Here is a 27,446-nt window from a genome sequence, read left to right as displayed (position 1 = left end):
CGTGGGGACGAAGGTCGGGCCCGGGCCCAGGGCGGAGCCTCGGCGCCCGGCGCGGCGGCCCTGCCCAGGCAGGACGGGGCGGGGCGCGGCCCGCAGAGCCGGGAAGCCGGCACCGCCCGCGGCGCAGCCGGCCAGGCCCGAGCGAGGCGGCGCGCCCGGCTCCCGCGCCATGGGGCGGCTGGCGGGCCTGAGCGTGCTGGGCATAGCGCTGGCGCTGCTGGGCGAGAGGTTCCTGGCGCTCAGGTAGGTGGGGCTCCCGCCGCCCTCCTCGCCTGTCCGCGCGCGGGCGGTGGGCGCGGGCCGGCGGAGGGCTTCCCGGGGGCCCGGGCACTTTCGATCGATCGCTCTCTGTTCCCGGCTACTTGAACCCCCATCACCTCCGCCCTCAGCTTCTGCTAAAAACCAGCAACGTTTGCAGCGAATCGCGACGCTTTCTTGAAAGTTTGTAAGCAGCGAAAGCTGATAAAGAGAACTTTGCTGCTCACAAAATTCTCTTCTGCCTAGGCTGACAAGCAAGTGGGCGAGCGCGTGCTTTGCAGTTAATTACTCAAGGGGCCAACCCAACGCTTTAACTCGAAAATGAAAACGAGGCTATTACTCATGCATCAGAACTTTAATTATAAAGATTTATTTCAGGTCACTGGTGCTGCTTCTCTTTGTTGGCCAAACCAGCTCTTCGCCCCGCCCTCCCTTTTAATAAAGTTCTTTCCTTCCTTCCCATCCTTCCTGCATAGTTAGAAAAACAGCTTTCTAATCTTGGCGCTGTAGATCAAAGACAATTCAGCTTCTGGGCTTACATCACGTCCTTATTTATTTGTTCACCAGGGAACCCTGAAGCCAGAATACCAAACAGCACAGCGGTACTCCATCTCATATTTTAGTTACAATGAAAAATCGCTGGTGGGTAGACATCGGAGTTTCTAAATTACCAACTCCAATTTTATAAGCCTCATGCAAAAGAGTTCAGAAATAATTGAGCACCTACTATGTATGATGTGCTCTCTTAGGCTTTTGTAGTAGAGTAAGACCCTCATGGAGTTTACCCTATTATAGGGGAGGAGAGAAGTAAAATAACAGTATATGTATGAATTAGGGTGTTCTAAGGACAGGTACAAAGGAACCCCTATAGGCTTCAAGAGGAAAGATTACATCCCCGAAGGTGAAGTTCCAGAGGGGGCACAAGACGTTTGACATTGGCCTGGAAGCCGGGGGGTGCAGCATGTGGAGACGAAGGAGCTATCCCAGGTAGAGCATGAGTAGCGTCAGCAAAGGGGCCAAGGTGGGGCAGTTTGGAGACTGACAAATGGACCAATTTGCGGGAAACATAAAGTCAAGGGATGAGAATAGTAGGGTTGGAGGAAGGATAGGTTTTGAGACTGTTAAATATACATTGAAAAATTGAACCCTACTTTCATAGGCCTAATACTTCCCCAAAGCAACGTATTGCTGTTTTTTTGTTTTGTTTTTTTCCACAAGAACCTGATATAACTGGTTCTGCTTTACAGAGATGAACCTGGAAGAGTGAACTGAAGTAGAGTAATGGTTCTCTGTACATTAGGATATCCTGAAGGGCCAACGTCTGGTGGCACCCCCAGCAATCCTGATTCAGTTAGTCTGGGTGGCCGCAGGCATTGGCATTTTTTATTTTTAAAACTTTACCTGATAATTCTAATGTGCAATCAGGGTTGAGAACTATTAGAATAGAGAGTAGATGCGGGGAAACTAGTTAAGGTAATCCAGTAGTTTGGAGAGGGTAACAGGGACCCAAACTTTGGAACTCCAGGGAAGAGAGGGAAGTTAAAGGTGATACCAGAGTTTGCGTGGCAGCTCCCCTGTCCCATACCTGTAGCTTCATCTGCCCATAAAGCAGTGCAAGGAGGAACAGTGTGGTGATGGTGTAAGGATAGAATTGAGGAAAGAACACTTAGGGGTAGGAAGTGGACATTGACTTAATCTTCATGTTATGTAAATGCCCATCCTGCTGTGTAGAACATTCATGAGTTGGATGATTTTGTATGATCTATCCAGCTCTCAGTTTCAAAGGCAAGACCACCAAAATTCACAAATTCATTAAGTTGTCACTAATGTTTACACCACCAATGTTTCCACAAGTTGCAGTTTTCTCAATTAACAACCGATTTTTTTCCTCTTCTTACTAATCATAAGGTTTTATATTTAAGTCCCTTTGAATGGTAAAGGTTTTAGATGCAAACCTAAGAAAAAATAAATGAGACTTAATGACATAGAATGCAACCAATAGTTAACTTACAGTTAGGTGCAACTTTTCTTTACAAAGACTTGACTGTGATAAACTCCGTTGGGCAGTGACTTTATAGGGTAGTACTTTATTGGATAATTGAAGCCCCCAATGGGTTGATGTGAGAATGTTGGGGTAGGTGGTGGGTGGCTAGACTTAGCAAATAAAAATACAGGCTGCCCAGTTAAGTTTGAATATCAGATAGACAATGAGTCATTTTTTCATATAAGCATGGAATAGTTACACTATACTTTTGGTGTAAGTATGGAAGGTGAAAAATAATTATACTAAAATATCATTCATTGTTTATCTGAAATTAAAATTTAACTGGGCACCCTGTATTTTATCTGGTGATCATATGAGTGAAGAATACGAGTGCCTTCCATTTACAGAGTTTGTAGAGTACTCAAATGTATAACTTTTCTTTCAGACCCTTAGAGTCTATTTCAAAAGCAGTATGTTCCCGCCTTTTCAGAGGAAGGTGAAGGGACACAGGCTTTATGTTAGATTTCTGCTTTAATTTGATGCCTGCTATCTAATTATTCATTTTTTAGAGATGGTACTTTGGCAATCAAGTTATTTCTCTCCCCCAAGATGCCCACTTAAATTTCAACTTCATTTTCAGGTAAACAATGGATAATTTTTAGTGTAAGTATATCCCAGATGGATAAATGAACGGTGCCTGGCTAAGGTTCCCAGAGGAGGATGGCATTCCACAGCCACCTTTTCCACCCCTCCCTAGTTGAGCAATGAAAGAGAAAATAGAAATACACAAACATTCCCACGCCATTTGTTCCCTGTTGCAAGGAACACAGCCTTGGATGAACCGTGAGACTCAAGTGCATCAGAGACCTAAGAGCAGGATCCCCCAAAGCTTCTTCATGTTCTGCTTGATGCTAACACCTGTTATAACAGCTCCAACAAGTAGCTGTACAGTCTGTCTTGGAACACTGCTGGAGGTGCAGTCTTTTTTTTTTATTTTTTTTACCACCATCTTCCTTACCAGGTATTGTGTGACTACTGCATGCTGATCACTGTGTCAAAAGTGTGAAAAGTTCTTTATATTAAACCAAAATGCACATTTACTGACATTTGGAAAGAAAGCCCTTTTACTTTGATGCCTTCATTCAGTCTTCATATATATCTTCCTTTCTGTATTATACATGTAAATACTGAGGTTTGAGAGGTTAACTAATTAGGTCAGCAGGTAATTAATTAGTGCTGAGCCTGCACTGTCAGCCAGGTCTTCTGATTCCAAATACCCTTGCTTCTCTGCAGGTGGAGCAAATTTTCCCTAGGTTTACATGCCTAAGCACAAATTCTTAGTTACTGAGTGCAAGCATTGCAGGAGCCTAAGGGGTGAATTCCAAAGGGCTTTTACATTTCTGTACGTAAAAGATAAAGCCCCTATTTGTGTGTAAGTCTGAACATAGACGATAAAGCCCTATCAGTTGTTCACAAACTCAAAGGCAGTGAGATATGGCACAAAGTAACTCCTGATAGTAACACTGTTCCACCTTTGCTCGGGACATGTTGGCACCATAGCATGGCGCACCGTTACGGCTACTCACCACGAGGCAAGATAGTAGCTAACAGCCCTCTGCCTCACTCCACTCTGGATGGGTACTGCTGTTTCCTGAATGAAGGAAATTGAGATTGACTTCATGCTAATGATTGTTGGTTAAAAGTTCATGTTTTGTGGCCCGAATTCACAAATAGCTCCACTATTTACCTGAGACCTTGTACTAGTGATTTTGCTTTTTCTGTGCCTCAGTGTCCTAATCTGTAGGATGGGCACTGCCTGCTTCATAGTGGGACTATGAGAAATAAATGAGTTCATGCATGTAAATAAGCAGTCCCCACCCTTTTGGGTACCAGGGACCGCTTTCACGGAAGACAGTTTTTTTCATGGATGGGGTCTTGGGACGGGGGAGGGCAGAACTCAGGCAGTGATGCGAGCAAGGGGGAGCAGTGAAGCTTCGCTCGCTCTGCCTGCTGCTCACCTCTTGCTCTGTGCGCCCCTGCCCCTTCCTAAGTTTCGTGGAAGACAGTTTTTCACAGATGGGGTGGGGTGGGGCTGGCAGAGCTTTCCAAACCAGCCTGGGGGTTGCGGACCACAGGAAGTGCTAGAACAATGCCAGACACATAGTTAGCTCAGTAAAAGTTATTGATAGTAACAGTGATGCTCCAACAAGTTCTCTCAGGCTTTTGTGCCGTAAATCCCCTGGCAGTTTGGTAAAACTTTGATTGCTTCTCACCATTATGTTTTTATTATTTGTTGTTAAATATTTTTAGTTATGATGAGTACATAATAGTTGTATATCTTTATAGGGTAGCTGTGATGTTCTGATGCAGGCATACAGTGCGAATTAATCAAATCAGGGTAATTGGGATATCCGTAACCTCAAGGATTTAACATTTATGTTAGGAATGTTCTAGTTCTGCTCTTTTAGTTGTTTTTAAAGTATACATTAACTTATTGCTGACTGTAGTCACTTAGTTGTCCTATCAAATATTGTTCATTCTAACTATAGACTGTAGCAAAAGTAAAATGATTTTCCTCCTTTCATATTGTAACTTATTTGCATTTATACCATTTATATTATGCTTTTTTTGCATGAATACTTTTAGGCTAATTGATCTGCTAATCCAAAAAGGTTAGTGTAGCTTTCTCTTGTAAATTTCTCAAAGTTTTAGAATCTGTTATCAGTTAGGAATGCTTTCAGCTGCAAGTAACATGTCAAATTAATGGTAGTTTATTTAAATAGGGATTTATATTTCTCAGATGACGAAAACTCTATAGGTGAGCCAGTCAAGAACTTGTTCATTGAATCAGCGATCTTATCAAGGAACTGGATTCTTCCTATATTTTCATTCTTTGATCCTTCACTATTGATTTTATAGTCTCATTCTTATCAAGGATGCAGAATGGCTGCTGCAGTTTCATGTACTGTATGCGTTCAAATCGTGAAGAGGCGAGAATCAGTGACACCAGCTAGCTCTCTTCTTGTGTCTGCCCTTTCTATCAGGAACAAAAATATCTTTCCCCAAAACCTGGGTCATGTGATTACACCTCAATGCAAAGGAGGCTGGGAAAGCAAATATTTGCCTTGCCCCCACCTCTGCAATGGGAGGAGCAAGGGAGAAAGGGGTGAGAATGCCTTCTGCTGCCTGGAACATAGGAGTCCACTAATGAACAGTGAACTGATAGTTCTGCCAGGGAAGAAGTCTAGTAGTTTTCCACTGAGGGAATTTGGAAGTCTTGATGGGCCACAAAGGATTGAAGCAAAATTCCTCTTTTTCTTTTATCCTGAAGGAAAGCCAAGAAAAAATTATTTGAATAAGTAGAAGTCATGCACAGCCCTTATGTAACTCTTCAGTTTTAATAGCAGGTAGTCTGCATATCTAAAAGGTGATACTGTTCATCTAAACTAGTTAATGAAAATTGCCCTATTTAGCAAAATGTAATCATTAATCATTTTTGCAAACCCACGTTGACTCTGAAACAAATACCCCATATTAAACTTTTCAAACACATTGAATGTGTTACTTTGAACAGATTCTATTTAATCTATGTGATTTATCTTTGAATAAGAGAGATGGTGATTATCATCATCCCTATTTTTGTATAGTCAAATAGGCATAACAGTAGATTGTATAAAATCAACACTCAAACCAATGTATGACACAGCAACTTGCTGTAGAAACTGCAGCTGTGACCTAGTGCTTTGTATTGGGAACTAAAATAAAATTTTAAGGCTCACCCCCCTACTGGTTGACTAAATGGACCCCCTCATGGCCAAAAGGAATATCCTAAAACTAAATTGCCTGCCAGAAGGAAGGAGGTCAGACATATCATGCCCCCTCTCTTCTTGGGGACATCCTTTGTAACCCATTAACAGGCCTAAGGGTATGCAAGACAAACCTGCAGGCCCTCAATTTACACAACAAATATATGTCCAAAGATGAATCTCTGATAAACAGCAACTATGTTAAACCATTCGAAGCCTTTAGACAAAGCTTCATGTCTTTAGCCAATTACAAGCCAAAAAATCTTTAAACCCACCTATAACCTGTAAGCCCCCCGATTCCAGATGGCCCACCTCTTTGGGCCAAACCAATATATGCCTCCCACGTATTGATTTATGACTTTGCCTATAACCCCTGTCTCCCTGAAATGTATAAAACCAAACTGTAACCCAGCTACAGCAAGTCCACTTGCTCAAGGCCTCTTGGGCATGACCCCGGGTCATGATCCTCAAATTTGGCTCAAAATAAATGTCTTTAAATTATTTTACAGAGTTTGACTTTTTTTCTGTTGACAGTATCTGTATCTGTTTCTGGAGTCATATAACATTGGTAGAATCTTGGAGGTCTACTAGGTTCATCTTTATTTTATCCATAAAGAAGACTGAGGCCTATAGAGATTAACCGACCTGCCAAGGGTAGTGGCAGTCTTAATGGTAAGACAAGAACACAACTCTCTTCACTCCTTTCTGAGAGGAGTACAGTGAATGAGAGCAAACCTCTGGGGAGTACCTAGTTCCAGCACTTGGTTGCTAAGTTGAACCTTGGGAAAATCACTTTGTCTTTGTCTCTCCAAATCAGTTTCCTCATCTTTAAAATAGGGATAATGGTACCTTATTCATAGGATTTTTTAAAAAAGAATTAAATGAATTCATTGAGCTAAATTAGAAGAGTGGTTTAATTATTTATTTCCTTTGACCACCTATTATTATCATCAGCATCATCCTCTTCATCTTTATTACTGCTCCTATATTAAGCCATATAAATTTTTTTCCCCTTTTAAGTCACTCCTGGGAAATGTAGGAGTGAGATTTATTGTATTTTTTATTGCTTTATTTTTATAATTTATTATTTTATATATTCAATGCACCTTATTTTTTTTTCATTAAAAAACTTTTTTTACGACTTTTTTTTTTTTTTGAGACAGGGTCTAATTCTGTTCCCCAGGATACAGTACAGTGGCATGATCATAGCTCACAGCAACCTCAATCCCCTGGGCTCAAGCAATCCTCCTGCCTCAGCCTCCTGAGTAGCTGGGAGTACAGGTGTGTGCCACCATGCCCAGCTAATTTTTCTATTTTATTTTATTTTATTTTTTGCAGAGACAGGGTCTTGCTATGTTGCTCAGGCTAGTTTTATTACATTTATATATATATATTTATTATTGATTTATTTACAGTTTTTGCTTTACTGCTATATTTTTCCAAGAAATTTGATACTATTTGAGTTATGTGATTTCACATACATACTGATTAACACTTTAATCAGAAACTTTACACGAATTGCCAAAATATACAGTTGGCACAACCTATCAGGAGTTCTGGGTTATCTAGGCATAGGTTTTCTTCCATTTTGCTGAGAAATCAGTAGCCTTCCCCATATTCTAGAAGCCTTCCTCAGTGTCTGGAAGCCAGAAGCTGTTAGGTTTAGAAATAGGAGAGGGACACGAGGCAAATTGCTATTTTGTCTCTTAAATGTGTGGCACGTAGGAACCACTTTGAAAAATGTAAAAGTTCTCTGCAAGCACTGTTGTTATTATTTATGGCTCTAGAGAACAGATAAGGTGAGAAAATGGAAGAGGAGAGGAAAAGCCAATAGTATGTGGCCTTCAAAACTGTAGATCCCATATGTATTGGCCCAAACTGCTGTATGGCCCTCTAGGGTGGAAAGGCAGCAGGAACATACCCTATGAGAGTTCAAATTCTCTCATTATTTCTTCTTTTTAGTTTTCTTGAAACAACAATAGCAAGTATTATAGTTTTGCTAAAGTAGTTGCAAAAGAAGTTGGGTCCTCTCCAACTTTCCCACTCCAGTAAATATTGTCATGGGGATGGGGTCTTCTCTTCTCATTTCTTAGTAACTATTTGTGTGTGGTGTTCTGAGTGCCAGGCACTGAAGAGTGCCATCTTCTCTGAGCCCCCTTTCAGTGACTGAGGCTTACGGTCACTTTTTTTATTATTTGGCTCTTCAGAAGGAAGACAGAGTTTTGGGTTGTGCATCTGGAACTTTCTTCCCACAACAACAGAGCTGTGAGAAATGTAATCTGGTGCTGTGTTTATATTTGCATAGGAACTTGCATTACAGGTTATATTTGTTGAGTTATTAGCTTCTCTTACAACCCACATTACTATATAGAACTTTCTGATACGCATTTTTGTTTTAACTTCATTTCGAGTGCTGTTTTATGTTCCTACCCTTGTTTTTCTATCTTCTCTTTCGTTTGCTTTAGATTTACGCTGGGTTTTATGTATTGCTATAAGCCTCTTTAAACCTTTTCTGAAACAAAGCAGGGACTACATAAACAAATAGGTTTTGTTTTGTTTTAATAGAAATCGACTTAAAGCCTCCAGAGAAGTAGAATTCACAGATGTCCCAAACTGCCACCTGATTAAAGGAATTGGTATGTATGTGAAAATGTTTGTTGAACACATTACATTGTTTGACCACCAACTGTTGTTGAATTATCCATGAACAATAAAAATACTGGCTTTTCTTAGAGATGGTTCATGGTATCATTAGAAACAAAAAGAGTTAGAAGTCAAAACACCTAGTTTCTAGTTCTGATTCTGCCACAGACTTGCAATGTGACCCTAGGCAAAGTTGGCCTTTGTAGTTTTCACTTGTAAGGATGAGTTTATAATTAGACGGAAGGTTTTTATACTTTAAAAAATCTTGGACCATTTGTTTACAATCTTACTCGAGAGCCACAGTTTGGAAGTAACTAGATTATCACTGTGTCTCTTCTAGTCCTTTGTAGCAACATTATTTTCTAGAGGTGGGAAAGACAATTTAATGTTTTATTTTGTCTTTAAGAAATTAAAATCCAGGTTTTATGGAAGTGTCCTACTCCTCTCCTAGTAAGCAACATTATTAAACAAATTTAGAGTGTCCTTTCATACTTTGTCTGTCTACTTATAAATAGCCTCACATATATAATTTTTAAAAACATAAGTGGGGTAAAATTATACGTAATATTTCAGAACCAGCTTTTTGCATTTAATACTATGTTGTGGAAACTTATGTTAGTCCACAGAGATCCTTTTTTAACAACTGCACAGTATTTTTCTGTGCAAAGTATACACAGTATATTTCGAACAATATAGAAAGATATAAAATAGAAAATAAAAATCTCTCAGCAAACTCTCCAACCCTCCACAGAAATAATGCCAGAGATAAAGTTTCTTTTTTGTCCTTGGTGATCACTTCAGTGCATATGCAAACAAATATATGCATATACATACATGCCGTTTTTTCCCCATAAATGGCATCTTAGTACAAATATTCCACAACCCACTTCATTCCACATCAGCACATGTAGATTTACCTCACTTTTTTTTTTTTTAATATTTTCCCTTTCCATGATTTATTTAACCAGTCCCCTTTTAATGCACATTTGGGTTGTTGCAGTTCTTTGCAACTACAAACAAATCAGTGAACATCATTGCTCTTGCATTTGTATATCTGTAGAATACATCTTTAACACTGAGATTGTTATTGAGTTAGGGTACATGTTTAAAATTTTGATAGTCATTGCTACATTGCCCTCGAGTTGGCATATGTACTCAGCACTTCATAGTTGTAGCCACATTCACTCTAGACAGGATTCACAGCACTCTTTTAGCAGCAAGAAACCATCAGTCAGCAGAGCAACCTTTTCTGCTTTCAAAGTTTTTGTACAAATCTGTTGCTTGCCTTTCATTCGTGAGAGCTCTGGTACCTATGTGTTCTTTTTCTTTTTCTCCTTGTTACTTTTGTATTTTCCCAGTCCTAGCTCCCCTTGCCTGGAACAGTTAACTCTCCTGGGGTTTCTCCTCTGTCTTTTAGTTCCCAAACAATCAGCAGGAGAATGTAAACTCAGTGTCAAGTAGCAGATTGACTAGATCTGTGCTGGATCATACAGATGGTTCTAGAACTAAAGTTCTTCTGGAGTCCCGAGTAACTCAGCAACTTCATCCCGCCTTCTGGCTGCAATAGAGAAGAGCCCCCTGAGAACCGGTCACTGAGCACACACCAGATGGCATCTGTAAGGGATGTTGGACAAGGTTGGGAGGTGGGGTCAGTGATCTCTTAGGTTACTTTTGCTGCTGAGTTAATAATCGTCACATTATTAAACAGCCCTTCGCCCTGCGAAGCCCACCTTCTGTGAATTCAAGTCTCAGAGTAGGCAACAGGGCACAGCCTGACACATTACAGGACAAACAGCCAAGTGTATCCCTGTTACGACTCACCGGGATGGAGCGCTCCTCAGAGAAAAACAAGCCCAGCAACATTTGTATTCTGAACAGGCATCTGTCTGTGTTTGTGACCTTTATGTTGTGATGTGTGTGAGCTGCTGTCTGGAATTGGAAAGAATGAGGAAATATGTCACCTATGGCCTCTCTTGTGAAGTGTTTAATGCCTCTGAGGCACTTCAAAAGGCAGCAGAGCAGAGAGGATGAGTGATTAGAAGCACATTTGGGATACATTTTTAGATCTAATTAGAACTGTGCTTTTTTTTTTTTTTTACCTTTCTTTTTTGCTTTTGCCCCATGGTTAGCCCACACCATATGAACATTTGTTGAATGCTATGTTAGTGATGCACAATGGTTAATAATAACTTGTGGTTCTATATTTCTAACAGCAGTTGCTTATTCAATGGTCTTTGATTATAAGGAATAACAGTGTGCTGGACATACAGTCCCATATAGGCAAAAGCAACTTCTTGTTGTAGGCAGCAATGGTAGAGAGGATCATTTTTTATTTTCTGTTTTGAAAACAGTCATAGCCATGCACTTGAGGCCAGCTAATCCATCCAAGAGGTGAGACCCCTTCCCCTTTTCCCTCTATCCCCACCAACACTTGTATACACACACACACACACACACACACACACACACACACACACACACACACACGCTTACACGTACGTGCTGCAATGCTACATTCATCATCAATGGAAATGAACTATTTGCAACTCTTAGGTGCTTTATACATATGATATCACATCATACCTTTCTGTTTTAATAAATCATAGTTATTGACTACATATCATATAGGATGTATGCCTTCTGTGGGGCACACAGAATAGTGAATAGTGAAAGTAAGTACAGTATTTATTCCATTTTTTTATTCCTTCCCAGTCTATTTTACAGACAGAAACTAAGCTTTTACATACCCAAGATTTGGCATAATATCAACACATACATAATAAAAATTATAATGACAAGAGCTAGCTATGGGCACAAAGAGATGTAAAGGACATTGGAAACCAAGAAAGGGGGAAGGTATGAGGAGGGTGAGGGATAAGAACTTACCTATTGAGTATGATGAACACTGTTCTGGTGACAGGCACACACTAAAAGCTCTGTCTTAAGCATTATACGAGGTATCTGTGTAAACAAAAGCATTTATACACTCTTAATATTTTGAAATTTAAAAAAAAGGTAGTTAACTTTATGTGAGGCTTAAATGTAAAAAAAAAAATCATATTTTCAAAATGTCTGGCCTTCTGAGTCTGGACAAAAAACAAAATTTTGAATGGACTGTCTCTCTTGAGTTAACTAACAGTTTTATGCATTTGGCAGCTAAGACCTTTACAATATTACTGCTGCTTGGGAGATTGAAAGAAAAAAGCATTAAAATCTGTAGCCCTTGTTATCAAGTACTTTATAGTCTAACTATGGGGGGAAAAAGGAAAACAAAACAAAACCAAAAAAACCAATGTAAGATATAAATACAGTTTTTTCTTTTTATAAGAGATAAGGGCCTGAGGCTCAGAGAGGTAAAGTAACTTTTGCAAATTCTCTTCCCAGTATAGTATCTTTTGGCGGGGTGATTAATGAACCTGACTAGTGAACCAAAAAAGTGGAAAATAATATGCTGCATTACATATTGGTACTCTGTTGGGTATGGTAAAAGCTGATGTGCTGTTATAAAGTTATAGTAGCTTAGAGAAGAGAGAAGTTTATTTTTATTTTTCTCTCATATATCGGTCCTAATGTAAGCTAGTGGCCTAGGGTGATTAGATGGCTGTGCTGTGTGTCGTCATTCAGGGTGAAGGCTAGTGAAGCAACACAACAATCTTCAACCTATTGCTTCAGTCTTTGTCCAACACTAGAACTCCGGTTGTTACCATTTCCCAGCAGGAAGGTGTGGAAAGAAAATTTACATGGATATTATTTGTATTTTATTTTACCCAGTAGTTGCATACATCTTGTATTCTCACATTTTATTTGCCCAGACTTAGATGCATGGCCACATCTATCAGCAAGAAAGGGTGGAAAATGTTGTCTGTAGCTATGTTGCCATGTGCCTATTGGTAAAAGGGAAGGAGAATAGGGATACTAGTGAACACCTGGCCATCTCTGACACAGGTAACAAAGTAATAAGAAGGGATCAAAATTAGATGTACTAAGCTAGAAGATTTTCTAAAGAAAGGGTCTTGAAAAAGGTTTTACAGAATAATGCAGGATATGGATTGGTAAAGATCTTGGTGAGAAGCATGGAAGCAAAACTTTTAGGGGAAAAGCCAACATAGGGAATTGAATTTACAAAGTGAAATGTCTTTAGAGAGAGGAACCAGGGGATGGTTCTGACAGAGGAAATTCATTAAATGCTAGCTTGAATATCTTCTATGTGCTTTCAAGTTAGAACAAAGGATTTGAGTCCCAGCTTCCCAATTTGTGACCTCGAGCACTTTGCTTAACCTTTCAAAGACTCTATATTCTCAACTCTAAAATAAGGGTTAATAGTATTGCCTCTCAGTATTATGAAATTATATGAGATATTCTATACAAGGTATTTACAAAAAGCCTGGAATAGTACTTGGTAAACAATTAATGTATGTTAGTAGCAATTATTATTGTTATTATTGAATTAGAGTAGAAAAAATTTCTCCAGCATTGACTGATCTTGCAATAATCACACCAAAGAGGTGATGTGAGATGTAAAAGCCTATTGCGGCAGTGGCTGTAGAAATGGAGATTGGAGAATAGTTCTAGAAAATATTCCAAAGAAGGTCAGAAATAAGACTCATTTTTTTCCATTGGAATTAGGCAATGGAATTAAACAGAAAGAAGTTACAATGGAGTTGAAATAAAAGTATCTTTTTAAAAGATTGTTCTTTTCCTGATTATTAATACAATACTATTATTTATAGAAAATTTTAAACAAAGTATAAAGAAAATAAAAATCACTTATAATCCTACCACTCCAAGAATCATTATTAATTTTTTTCTCTATATCCTTTTTTTTCTGGGTGTGTAAGCATGTATACATTATAATTAAATTTTCTTAAATAATTTTTCAGGAAAAATGACTCTTAATTCATTGAACTTCTACTAACTGGGTCCAAAAAGCAAAACTTGGACTAGAATTCTGTGTGTGTGTGTGTGTGTGTGTGTGTGTGTGTGTGTGTGTGCATGTGAGCACATGCATGTTTGTGTGTGTGCATGTATATGTAGTGTAGAGTTCCCCTGATTTCTGCTCATTCCCAGTGGAGAACCACTGTGGGACTAAAGTCTAGTGGTTCTTAACCTTTTTGGGGAGAATTGTATATCCTTTTTTGAATCTGCTGAAAGTCAAGGACCCTTTTCACAGAAAAGTTCTCATCTGCACATACATGAGACATTGTACACTGCATAGAATTTCAGAAGGTTCACATATTCTTTGAAGCCCATTTGTGGCCCTTTGGGATCCACAGAGTCCAGGCTGAGACCCCCTGCACTCTACCATGCTTAAGCTTATTTAGATATATCTTCTTCCTGAGGAACAGGCAGACGGGTCATCTTTAAAAAGTGAAGTTCTTGGCATTTTTATTTGGTTTTGCTTTTCTCACTATGATAGAGCAAGCAAAACTGGGGGCAACTGGCTAAATGTAAACTCATAAACCAAAACCAAAATGGTTGGATAGATAGACGGTGTTTGGTTTTGACAATCTAGAAATAATCTTAGAGAAATCCTTTGGAGAGGTCTAAAAGGGGAAGATTGGATTTTGTGGACTCAAAGAATGTGTCATGATTTGGCTTAATCTAAGCCATTTTTATTCCTCTTTTCTTGTGTTTGGGTCTATTATCTGTCTGCGGAATTTATACAGTGAGACCACTGGGAAGGTCTTATATCTAATTTGCTGCGCTGTGTGGAGTGTACCGCATTCAATCAATAAACAATCAATAGTAATTGTAGCTTGCCTCACAGATGGGAGTTAGAAGCTTCAACTTGGCTTAGGTGCGTGGTATTTTTCATTAATTTTCCTTTTGCTAGTTTTTTCTGTAATTTAAAGCCTAAATGTAAAGATTAAATGGAAAACTTTCATTGCTTATGAGAACAAGTAGGCACTGTTTTTTAAAGAGGGAATACGTAACCCCAGGTGTTTTATCCCCGTTAATGAGAGAAATGTCTGTTTGCTTCAGACTGAATAAGCAGAGAAGAGGACAAGGATATTTGCATGGTTAAATGACTATGAGCCCTTCCTGCTGAAAGTATATTCCCCTGATGTCAATTACTTTTATACAGACATCTGGATGTTTATCATAAGAGTATACAGATGTCAACTTTTTCTGTATTGTAGCTGGAGATGTAGTGATAACTTGACTTTGATTTGAGTAAAGATAAAATAGCTAACATTTAAAGTCAGAAGTTCACTTCAGGAAGGGGTTTAAACTGACGTTTATTAAAAAGAATGGTTCCTTGGAAAAAAAATTGGAACCATCCCTAAAGATACAGACACTCTGATAAAGTAAACAAAGTCCCAGTTATGCTCTATCTAACAAATAACAGAATTTGAACATGACATTTATCTATTCCTTGAACTTACAGAAGCTGGCGCTGGAGATATTGACATACTTCCCAATGGTCTGGCTTTCTTTAGTGTGGTGAGTGTCTCCTTCCTTCCCCAAATTCAGTAGAGGAGATATAAGGGCATACGGTTAGGCCTGTGGAACGGTAACTTGCCTTTAACATTCCTCATTTTCCAAAATATGTTCTGAAAAAAACATAGGTCATAGAGGATCTTGGAAAACTTCTTCTCAAGCCTTTCTCAATGTAGAGATGAAGGCTCTTTGCCAATTGATATGTTGCTGTTTATTTCTCTACTGCACTGCCATAAAATATTCCATTTCAATCTGTGTTTTAAAAGTATGTTATTAAAAAGGATATTTGAGGTATTATTATGGATATTCGATACTACCATTATACTATTTTAAATACAGCATCTACCCTTCTTTCCAATACATACTCAATTTTAAGCAAATATTCTTGCCATTATTATTTATTTTCAAACAATATACCCCCTTTGCCAAACCAAGGCTGATGCTTTTTCTTTTTCTCTTTTGCCCCCTGAAGAGCCTGTCATAAGTGGAAAGTCATTAACTGAGTTTATTTATACCCTTCACTTTACCTTAATTCTTACTGTAGAAAAAGTAATATCCTTTCTGGGCATACAATAGAAATACTTTAAAATTGATCTGCTTGTGTGATGCTGGCTTGCTACAATATCCATTCTGACTGGACATCCAGATGAGGGGGCAGATGAGGAGGTTCTGACCACCTGCCTCTCTGGCGTGGGCAGAGGTAAGAAGAGTCCTTGGCTCCTCATGGGTCCAGTTGTTCTGGAGGAACAAGTATCCAACTCTAACCTCTGCCTGTAATTATTCTGTTCCATTTCAACATCCATTATTTTTCAAGCCCTGAGACTCAGGAGGGATGCAAAAAACTTGGAGAAACTTTAGAAGAGAGTCACCACACTAATAAAATAGTTGTCAGACTTATGAGAAAGGTGAGAGAACTCAGCTTGGAAGAGAATGAAGTCAGAACACTCATCAGGTTCCTGATGGTTTTTATGCAAAGAACTGTGAGCAGTAGGTTATTACCATTGAGGGAAAAAAGAAATACTATGGGCTTTAAGCAGAAACACCAATACTTATATTTAATGTTAAAACATAAGGTTTTAAGAGAAAAAGTTTCATGTAATTGCCTACACAGAATGAATAAAGTGCTATTTATAGCAGGAATCTGGGTTTGTTTAGAAGCAAATGCTTCTATAGGCTTAGGAAAAAACACTAGAACTACTGGTCGAATTCATTCATTTATAGAGATGCAAAAATTCTGAATAAAGTAGAAAGCAGTTGCAAACAAATCTTTTGTTTGTTTTTTGCAAGGATGTGTTCTTGGAGATTTGTGTGACCTAGAATTCATCTATAATCAAGATTTCCTCACAACCCCCCCAGAAATGAATCTGAGTCGGAGGGATGAGGTCTCTAAGCACATAAATCTACATCATTTTAACTTAGGGGTATATTACAGTTGCAAAGATCTACCATGTCAATAGCATTTTTTCTGCTTTTTCCTGTTATCCTTCCTTGGTTATTTGACCTTTTTTTTTTTTTTTTTCTTTTGCAAATTAAGAAACATTCCCACTTTACTGCTGTTTTTCACTTTTCACTTACTCGGCCTTGTCTCTAACATTTCCCAGAGCACAGAGGCCAGTACATCATAGGGTTGTTTGTTCTTCCTAGCATTTCGGCTCATCTAACTCATTCTATTCCACAGTCATGGGTTTGAGGGTAACCTCAAAACTAACATCACACTTGATGAGGGATTGGATGACATAGAATAAAATATTAAAAACTTTAAACAACAGTGTGAACTTAACACTATTGAACTGTTCACTTAAAAATGGTGGAGATGGTGAATTTTATGTTATGTATATTTTACTACAATTAAAAATAAATTTTTAAAAAAAGAAAACAAAAAGATTACACAATAGGGAGTGTTAAAATAACCATAAATAGTGATCACCATTTGATAGAGCTTCCTGTGCATATAAACCATGCTATTGTTTTAGGACACTGATTAAAAATGGGGATTATTAACAACTGAAATAGCAGTGCCATGTAGCAAGACCATAATTCCATTTTGTTCTACTTACTGGGCTTGCCAGCCATGAAATTGTGTAATTGTAGATAGATATTTTTAAATTGGAAGATTTCCTATTATGTCCAATTTTGTGCATAAGACTTTATTTTTTTATTGTGTCCTTAAATTTGCATAAGGTATGACTGCATTGTATTAGTAAACTGAATAAAGTAGTGCAAGTAAAATTTATTTTCACCAAGAAGAATTTTAAGAATGTAAGGATGAATCAGCATTTTATAGATAGATAAATAATTTATTACTTAACTGATTTAAAAGAGAAAAGACTAAGATCATCTCAGTGAATGCTGAAAAAGCACTTAGCAAAATTCAATACTCATTCCTGATTAAAAGCTCCAAGCAAATTAGAAAGAGAAGGAAAATTCCCAGAAACCTACAGCCGACATCATTCTTAATGGTGAAACATTAATGAATTCCCATTTGATGTTTAGATTAGGAAGAAAATGCCCAACACCACGACTGTCAATAATCTACTAGAGTTCTTAATAAACCAAGAAAACACAAAAAAGAAATGTAAGATAGGAAAAAAAGGACAAAGCTGCCATTGTTTTTAGATAATGTGATTACCTGTTTTTCAAACAAGCCAAGAGATTCAACTATTAGAGAACTAAGAGGAGAGTTCGGTGAAATGTTTGGATTCAAAATGAACATATAAAATGACTTCCACCTGAAATCCCAGCACTCTGGGAGGCCGAGGCGATTGCTCGAGGTCAGTAGTTCGAGACCAGCCTGAGCAAGAGTGAGACCCCGTCTCTACTAAAAAATAGAAAGAAATTAACCAGGCAACTAATAATATATAGAAAAAGTTAGCCAGGCATGGTGGCACATGCCTGTAGTCCCAGATACTTGCGAGGCTGAGGCAGGAGGATTGCTTGAGCCCAGGAGTTTGAGGTTGCTGTGAGCTAGGCTGATGCCACAGCACTCTAGCCCAGGCAACAGAGTGAGACTCTGTCTCAAAAAAAAAAAAAAAAAATGACTTCCTCATGTACTAGAAAAAAAAAATGTAATAATAATATTGTTCCATTCAGAACAACAATTTAATCTCCCATATATATATCATATATATCTATATCTATATCTTACATATAAAGCTGTAATAATTTAAAAAGTGGTATACTGGAACAGAAATAAGCATGGGGGATCAGAAGAACAAAACCGAGAGTCCCCAAATAGACCAATGTGTAAATGGGGATCAAGTACATGACAAAGGTGACATTTGAAGTCAGTGGGGAAAGGATGGATATATGCCAGGCACTGTCCCAGGAACTGGGATCTAGCAGTGAACAAACAAAACAGAGTCCCAGCCTGTGTTTTAATGGAGCTTGTGAATATGTGTCAGATGGTAACAGTGCTTTGACAAAACATAAAGTAAGGTGGGGCAGTGGAGCGTGCCATAATGCTGTGGTGAGGATGGCATCATGCTGCCATTTTAGCGTGGGTGGGTGCAGATGAGGTCTCTCTGATAAGTGACATTTACCCAGAGATTAGATGGAAGGGGAGGCATGAATCTTACAGATGTGGGGGCAAGAGCCTCGCAGGCAGAAAGAAGAGCAGCACAAAGGCCTGGGGAGGAGCTGCACAGCTGTGTGCCAGGAACAACAGTGATCTCCTCATTAGCCTTTCTGTTTCTGCCCTTCGCTCCCTAAATACCCGGTATTTATGTAAGCATGAATATGTATGTATGTCAAATGGCAATAAAAGCAAAGGAGAAAAGTAAACCAGGGTAAGGAGAATAGGATGTGCCAGGGCAAGGGGATATTTTGGACAGGGATGGCCTCATTAAGAAGGTGACATTTGGCCCAGATATGAAGAAATGAGGAAAGGAGCCCTAGATGTCTGGGGGGAAGGCATTCCCAGGCAGAGTGAACAGTGTATAAAAGCCCTGAGGCAAAAATGTGCTTGGTTTGTTGAAGACCGTCAGGGAGGAAGAGCATCCTAGGAGATGAAGGCAGAGAGATAGGGGTCTTGGGTGGGATGGAGGAGAAGGGCTGATCACACAAAGCCTTTAGGCCACTAGAAGAATTTTTGCTTTTAATTGGGAGGGTGATGGGAAGCTGTGATCAGAGGTGTGACATGGTCTGATGTCATCTGGATGCTGAGGTGCGAGTGGACAGTAGGGAGTTCAGGACAGAGGCAGAAGGCCAGTTAGGAGGCAATTGCCATCGTCATGGTAGGGCTTTGGACCAGGGCAGCCAACAGTGGCGAGACTGTTGACATCCTCATGAAAGGAAATATTTTCAAGGTGAAGTACAGGATTTGCTGATGGATTGGAGATGAGGTGTGAGGCCAGGAGGGGAGTCCTGACTGTGGCTGCTGACCAACACTTCTGGCATTGTGGAAGCAGCGTGCGGGCTCAGGACTTGAGTTACACAGTCAGGCTGTAAATGTTAACTTGTCTTTGTCCTCAACTCTGCCTGGAATTTCCTGGCCCATCAACCTTCTGGTTACCCTCTGAAGAGAATAAAGCCTGATCTGCTGTCTCAACTCAACAAAATCAGCTATTATTCAGCTTTCAGCTTTCCAGCTCCTGATTAATATTTTTTCTATTATCTCCTCTCTGTTTTGTGTGCGTGTGTGTTTGTGTGCGCTTGTGGCTTTATGCCACCACCTTTAACCACAGTCTCTATTTATCATTCATGTATAGTTCCCACTTTAGTACATAAAAATACGTAAGCCTTTTTATCTAACTTTTTTCACTGTTTTGGAAAGGGTCTAAAATTTCCAGGACTCCACAGCTTTGCACCAGATAAGCCTGGGGGAATACTAATGATGGATCTGAAAGAAGAAAAACCGAGGGCATTGGAATTAAGAATCAGCCGTGGCTTTAATTTGGCTTCATTTAATCCACATGGCATCAGCATTTTCATAGACAATGGTAAGCGCCAACGAGCTACCAATGTTTAGAAACGTACAATGGTTCAGAAATGACTGTAGAAGATAGATTTGGATCATATTTATAGGAAGAGAACAATTAGCCCATGAATTATTTCTGTACTCTTCATACAAACAAGTTGTTCATTTGCTTCTTCAGCTAGCAATAAGCTATGCTACATTTTGAAATGTCTAACAGTTAACACCTGAAAGAATGTTTAGATTTCATAACCTTTTCACATACCTATGATCATTGTATTTAAAAGAGCTGTATTTCTGAATTAAACTATAAACAGATTATGTATGAATTCTGTATATGGTGCAGGAAACACTTTCTTAAAGGTCAGGGGACCAATGATCAGAAATAACACCAGACAGTGATGGGAAAGACGGGGAAGAAGAATGATCGGTTAGGTCTTCTACCAGCTTATACATTCAACCTTTCCTTGCCTGTGGTATTTAAATGTCAGTTTCTGCCCAGAGGTCCTGTGGTTATGTCTTGTAAATTAACTCTGTTCTTTCAATTCTTTAGATGACACAGTTTATCTCTTTGTTGTAAACCACCTGGAATTCAAGAATACAGTGGAAATTTTTAAATTTCAAGAAGAAGAAAATTCTCTGTTGCATCTGAAAACTATCAAACATGAGCTTCTTCCAAGGTACTTTTTCATTTTATTCATTCTCTAATTTATCTCTAGCATTTTCAAATATTCCCCACGTGGTGGGTGGTCCTCTCACTTTTTATGAGAGCTAATATATATGTATATATATGTGTGTATATATATGTAAGCTAATATATGTATAAATATATAAGCTAATATATGTATATATGTATAAATATATATAAGCTAATATATGTAAATATATATAAGCTAATATATGTGTATATAAATATAAGCTAATATATGTATAATACACACATTAATAAAAATATGTGTATTATTTAATACACATAATAATTTAATACACATAATAAAAATAATACACATATATTAACTCTTATAAAAAAGTGAGAGAACTACCCACCATGGGTAATATAAAAATATATATATGTTAATATATATACTATGTAATATTTTTTATATATGTATAAAATTTCCCTTGTAAATCAGGGAGCATATAGCATATGAAAGTTGATGTCACTCATTATAATAATCAGTGCTATATGAGGACTCCCTTGAGAAATGATGAAATGCCCAACTATAGGGTGATACTCTCCAGGCCCATCTTGAGAGTAGAGGACAAACCCTACCTATCATTTTTCCCTGCTGTCACCCTTTATCTTATATGACTCATTACCCAAATAATAATAATACCTGTCATTCTAAGGAAGAGTAGCCTGCTTTATATGTGGTTTGTGTGCTTTGTATAGGACTTTATACAAAATGCTTTCACAGGGTTATCAGTGGCTGGGGGCCAGTGGCCCCACAGAATTGGAGGCATTCAAGTTGGAAGTGGGTCACTACTACTTCAAGAACATAATAATTGATAATGTGGCCAAAAGAGAATCATGTGTACCCTCCTAGCCCAGCTTACATTAGCCTACTGCTTCTTTTAGTTTAAACTTGATGAATATTTTTAATTTCTGCTTCCCTATTCCAGGATATAAGCATGTAACTTCCAATCATTCCTTCCAAATGCATTTCATAAAAAATAGGAGCATAAATATCATTCAGGCAGCCTCTGCATTATGGAGATCTTTCAGAAAAAGGAGACCCACCTTCCCTGTAGCTCTCTATTTTTCATTTAACAAAGAATAAAGCAGCTCTTTCAGAAATTTTTGCATAGGATAATTGGAATTTAAATTTAATAACACCCTTGCCTAACTGGTTTTAAAAATGTAATTGTTTTTAGCATATAAATCTCTCACCTGAAGCATTGTACTATGGCAATTTCATCATCCATCTCTCTACAAGTGTTTATTGAGTGCCTGTTCATTCTCGGCATGTCGGCTTTGTGAGGCAGGTAGAAATTGAACAGTCAACCTTAGTTTGACTAATAACTAAGCAAGGGAACTCAGGGAGATCCAGCAACTGAGTAAATGGAAGCTAGGTAAATGTTATTGATGGCCTGAGCATCTCTCCAGCCAATCAGCCTCTCTCCAGTTCCATACTGTGGACATCTCTGTCCTTACAAATAATTGTTAAACCCTACATTTCTTGCTGTAAAAAAAAAAAAAAATGCCTTGATGGCACCAACTTCTCTCTTCTTTCATAATCGTCAGCCTTAATTGCTAAATGACCTGTCTTCAAATTACCTGTTACCATACAAGATTGTTCTCTGTCAAATGATATTACAGTATATTATTGCTTGTAACTATAGTCGTGTGATTTCAACTCCTCTCTTCCAGGAAAACCTCTTACCAAAGATTTAAAGCACATGTTGTGTAAACCTTATGGATACTTAATCTTTAATATGGAGACTAACAAGCCTTTTTATTTGCTCTCACCTGTTCTTTTTCTCTTTCAGCATGAATGATATCACGGCTGTTGGACCTGCACATTTCTATGCCACCAATGACCACTACTTCTCTGATCCTTTCTTAAAGTATTTGGAAACATACTTGAACTTACACTGGTCAAATGTTGTTTACTACAGTCCAAATGAAGTTAAAGTGGTAGCAGAGGGATTTGATTCAGCAAATGGGATCCATATTTCACCTGATAATAAGTACGACCCCTTAGGGAACATCATATAATCTTTCCTCGGTCATAGTGCTGGCCAAATTCTTTACTTTGCTTTTTTTTTTCTTTTCAATGTGAAAATAGCTTTCTTGAAATTTTCTGTATATTATATTTTTTATATATACACTATAAGGATATATATTTTGAAGATGTATTTGTATGCTATATATCTACTATATTTACAAATAATATATAACTTTTGGTATATTATTATCAAATTTAATTTTATAAATGTAAATTTTAAAGTATGATCATATTTATGCATACATATTAAAGCATCAGGTAGGTGTTTCCTTTTAAATAAATATATCATTGTTTTTATTGGCTACATATTATTCCATTACAAGGAATAATTCCTGAACTAATTTAACCAATCCTCTATTGACGGTTATATTTTTTTCTGTGTAAAAGCCATTTTAGGAACACACCTTTGTTTTACACCAAAGACTTCTTTCCCCTGCCTCTGCCAAAAAAAAAAATTATACTTCTCATTTACCACTGAAACTTATCCAAGTAGTTTTTAAAGAAAAACTCCCTAAGAAAGCATCACAGCATAATAGTTAAACTTGCAGATTTTGGACTCACGTGGCCCTGGGTTCAAATCCCAGCTAGGGCACTGGCTAGATGGTATTATGAGCCCCTCTGCACATCTATACAAGTATTTCTGTAGAACAAACCCTTAGAATTAGAACTGCTTGCTCAGTGTGAATCCTTTACCTGTTAACTTCAATAGGTATTGGCAAATTGTCCTCCAAAATTATCTCACTGTTTTTATATGCACAACCACAACCTCTAAGAAAGGATATTAAATTCTTTATTAGCTTTCTCTTCTACTGCCTTACCACACTGAACAATTTAAACTACTACAAATATAACGTAAATTTGGCATCCCTTGACTACTCACTGTTATTTTCGTGATGCAGTCTCTCCCCCTTTCTTGTTGATTACAGAAAATGAATGTAGAATCATTTAATTTAAACCGTCTCTGACTGACCTGATCCAACCTCTCCAGTCAAATCTGTTTTTCTCCTCAACTTTCATATTTCCATTATGAGAGTTAAAAAAATAATAATGATGATGAAAAGAGGGATTCAGCTTTAACTCGTTCTCTTTCACCATTCCCATCCAACCTGGGAGCAAGACACGTTGGTACTGCCTGCGCCTCCTTTCCCCACGGAGACCGGACTGGCTTAGGTTCTCATCCTCTCTGGCTAGAGTAGGAGACTTTCTTCCAGTTCGTTTTCTATCAATTTCCATTTTTTACACTCTTGCCAACTTTGTCTTTCTGTATTCCATTAGCCATTAAGGACTCCGCAGCAGGGAGCTATCTTCCTCCTCTTTGACTTCTTGGGCTAAGAACGGGTCAGACACAAAGCAAATGCTCAGTCATTGTTGAACAGAACTGACCATTTGTTAGTGTGCCACTTTGTTATTCTAAAAACTCAGTGGAATCCGATTGCTTGTCAAATCAAGTCAGGCTCTAAGGGGTTGGGCTTTATTTGATAAACCAGTTCCAACTTCCCTTTTTCTACTGTTTCCATACTTTCTACACTTTAGACAAAGAACTCCTGATTTTGCAAACATTCCGCCCTCATTCTTGCTCCTGTGCCTTGCTTGAGTGTTTTCTTCTGCCCTGAAAGGTGCTCCATCCTCACATCCTTGAATCTAATCTCTATTTCCATAGCCCCTGAAGATGCTGCCTCCGTGGTGAGCCTTTCTGTGTACCCAGAAGTTAGATATTTCTCCAGTCTCCAGACCTCAACTGTTTCTCATGGTACCAATCATGCTGTATTAGGTATTGAATGTGTATATAAGCCAGTCTGATCTTCCCAACACATTATAAACTTTTGAGGAGAGAAGCTGTGTCTTCTTCATGTTTATATCTGCCCAACCCTGAGTTCATGGCTTTTTACACATGATAATTGCTCAATGGAACAGTCAATTCAATGAGTAAAATTGCCTTAAAGTAGTCCATTAATCCACCCTCCTTAGACATAGATTATTCTGAATAGATACTTATTTCTTACTCTTAAAATTTTCCATGTATGCATAAATATTTTGTTTAATAAGTATTAGTAAATATTTTAATAAAATGTGTTCTATACCACATGCTTCTATAGGTAAACGAAACTTAGAAATATGAAATTACATTGTGCAATGTAAAAGCTTTTCTTATGTAGCTGCCAAACATTTGTTTTATTGTCATTTCAGTGGCAAATATCATGGACCTTATATTCAAAATGATGTCCTATATTACTTTTTTGCTACAAGCCTTTTGAAAATAATTTAATAATTCCATGATTGTTGTAACACCACTGAATTGATTTTGAAAGCTTACTTTTTAAATAAAAATTGACCTTTATCAAGCATTCCTCGAGGGCCTGTCTTTGATTAACTTCTTGGCAGGTTATTAAGACTTATTCTTTCATACTGTATTAATGAAGCTTTGTATTGGCATGGAGCTCTAACCAGTGTGTCCTTTCTGCAAAGGTATATCTATGTTGCTGACACATTGGCTCATGAAATTCATGTTTTGGAAAAACACCCCAATATGAATTTAACTCAATTGAAGGTAAAATATTTCTTTTTAAATATATGTGGACATTAATCTTTTATACTTTGCAATTACATAGTTACACTGTATCATAACCATACCACACTGAGAACAATATAGATTCTAGTATAGTTATTCTGGGTTTTTAAATATTACCTCTCTACAACTGGAGAAAGCTCCTGTTCCCAGTGATCACAAGGACCCCCTGTGATTACATGCTGCAGCAGGTTGAGAGTGATATTTGCGTCAGATTTAGGGCCCATTCCATGAAGTATTGATAGCAACCAGTGAATTCCAATAAGAATTTCCACAATTGAAAAGACTAATAGACGAATTCTCAAATGAAGATTTATGCACGTTGTCAGTTCTTTCAATAATAAATGAAGGTAGAAATTGGGTTCCACACCATTATTATTTTCTTCCTGCTCGACAACACATATTTTAGGTTGATTAAGAATTTCCTATCTTGCTTTGATTGAGTTCCTTGAGCTAACTGATCCTTGTGCATCTTTTAAGAGAGAAGGAGTTCATTTTTTAGAGAGATTGATTATTACCCTAACTTTCTTAATATCAGTGAAGATGAAAAGTGGCTCCAAACCAGTTTATTAAATTTATTTTAAGCAATATTAGTGTTAGAGGGTGGAAGCAGGGAGGTGTGTATAATTTTCCCACATGCATAGCGGCAGGAAAGGTTAGCTCTAAATTATTTAATCAAGCTTCTCGTGTCATTTAGATATTGACATTTTCTCATTTGGAAGGTGCTCAAGTTGGATACACTGGTGGATAATTTATCTATTGATCCTTCCTCGGGGGACATCTGGGTAGGCTGTCATCCCAACGGTCAGAAGCTCTTCGTGTATGACCCGAACAATCCTCCCTTTTCAGAGGTTTTTATATTTTCAGTTTTCAACCTTAATTATTCAAGTCCTTTTAAACTAATAATACAATAAACTGTCACAGGGATGATTTGTTTAGTTCTTTTAAACCGATAATACAATAAACTTATGTAGTGGTTTTGTAATTGCTTTAAGCCAGTAATTGGCAGAATGTTACATTGTTCAAATACTTTAGGAAAGGTAATCTTTTGATGTGTTCAATTATGGTGGAAACTAGTTAAAAAGCGTTTTTTATAAAGACGTGCCCTTCTTGGGTGGTATGCTGGCAATTTTTAAATATCTGGTTTATTGTCAGCTCACCACATGACGTGATTTTTGTTCATGTTGAAGTAGTGGGAAAGTGGGCACATTAATGTAAAAGTATTTCTATTAATGCAGAATTGCTATAATAACACTAAATCCTGTGTTGGCATGAAGTAACTAGATGGTTTCAGAAAATACTTTCTTTGAAGGTTTGAGAAAGTACTTTAATTTAGACATTAAAAAGATTAGTAACTGCGGTTTTCAACAGCATGTCCTCCTAATCAGCATGTCATTGTGGAAGACAGGGCTTACTGGTGACTGAGTGACAGGAGTGCATGGTGGTTTTATATTAATACTTTGTATCTTCTGAATAGGTTCTTCGCATCCAGAACATTCTATCTGAGAAGCCTACGGTGACTACAGTTTATGCCAACAACGGATCTGTTCTCCAAGGAAGTTCTGTGGCCTCAGTATATGACGGGAAGCTGCTTATAGGCACTTTATTCCACAGAGCCTTGTACTGTGAACTCTAAATTGTATTGTGCATCTGAGAGTGTGATAACTTCCTTAATTAATTTTCTATGAATTGCTAATTCTGAGAGAATTTAACCAGCAACGTTGACCCAGAAATGTGTGGCATGTATAGTTAATTTTATTTCAGTTAAGAAAGGCCCCTTCAGTTCTCATAGCACTTTTAGCATAAAAGGAAAATGAACAGTTTTTTAAAATGCCAAGCAAGGGAGAGAGAAGATAGCTACTTTGCAGTAAAGTGAATACACTTTGCACAAAATAAGGCTCAGCTTTGGCTTTCAACTGCTGGAACATAGATTCCACTGAAACAGGGTGAATTATATTTCTTTAAAATATGAGTGACCTCAGTTCCAACCTTGTGACAATATGACCGTTAAGAACTACTGACAGATAACATGCTTTGATGTTTCGTACTTACATCTTTGTTTACTATTAAAAAGTTCAAATTATATTAAAGACTAACCAAAACCCAA

The 27,446-nt window shown here is 37.9% G+C and overlaps 1 protein-coding gene across 1 annotated transcript; it reads left to right on the top strand.

The window, feature by feature from the left end:
* Nucleotides 1-27,446, top strand: PON2 (paraoxonase 2). Its single transcript, XM_045565530.1, has 9 exons — nt 1-243; nt 8,614-8,684; nt 15,080-15,135; nt 19,904-20,069; nt 20,598-20,724; nt 22,535-22,735; nt 25,240-25,321; nt 26,062-26,190; nt 26,817-27,446. The coding sequence occupies exons 1-9, from the start codon at nt 170-172 to the stop codon at nt 26,973-26,975; spliced, it is 1,065 nt and encodes a 354-aa protein (XP_045421486.1). The 5' UTR covers nt 1-169; the 3' UTR covers nt 26,976-27,446.

The sequence above is a fragment of the Lemur catta genome, chromosome 11 (assembly GCF_020740605.2).
Source record: "Lemur catta isolate mLemCat1 chromosome 11, mLemCat1.pri, whole genome shotgun sequence".
In the NCBI taxonomy this organism is placed as follows: domain Eukaryota; kingdom Metazoa; phylum Chordata; class Mammalia; order Primates; family Lemuridae; genus Lemur; species Lemur catta.
This window is presented reverse-complemented; position numbering and strand designations above follow the sequence as displayed.

Coding starts and splice junctions, on each gene's coding strand:
- PON2 (XM_045565530.1), top strand. CDS start 170: ATGGGGCGGCTGGCGGGCCTGAGCGTGCTGGGCATAGCGCTGGCGCTG. Junction 20,725..22,534: donor AAACATGAGCTTCTTCCAAG/GTACTTTTTCAT, acceptor TTTCTCTTTCAG/CATGAATGATATCACGGCTG. Junction 25,322..26,061: donor TGAATTTAACTCAATTGAAG/GTAAAATATTTC, acceptor CTCATTTGGAAG/GTGCTCAAGTTGGATACACT.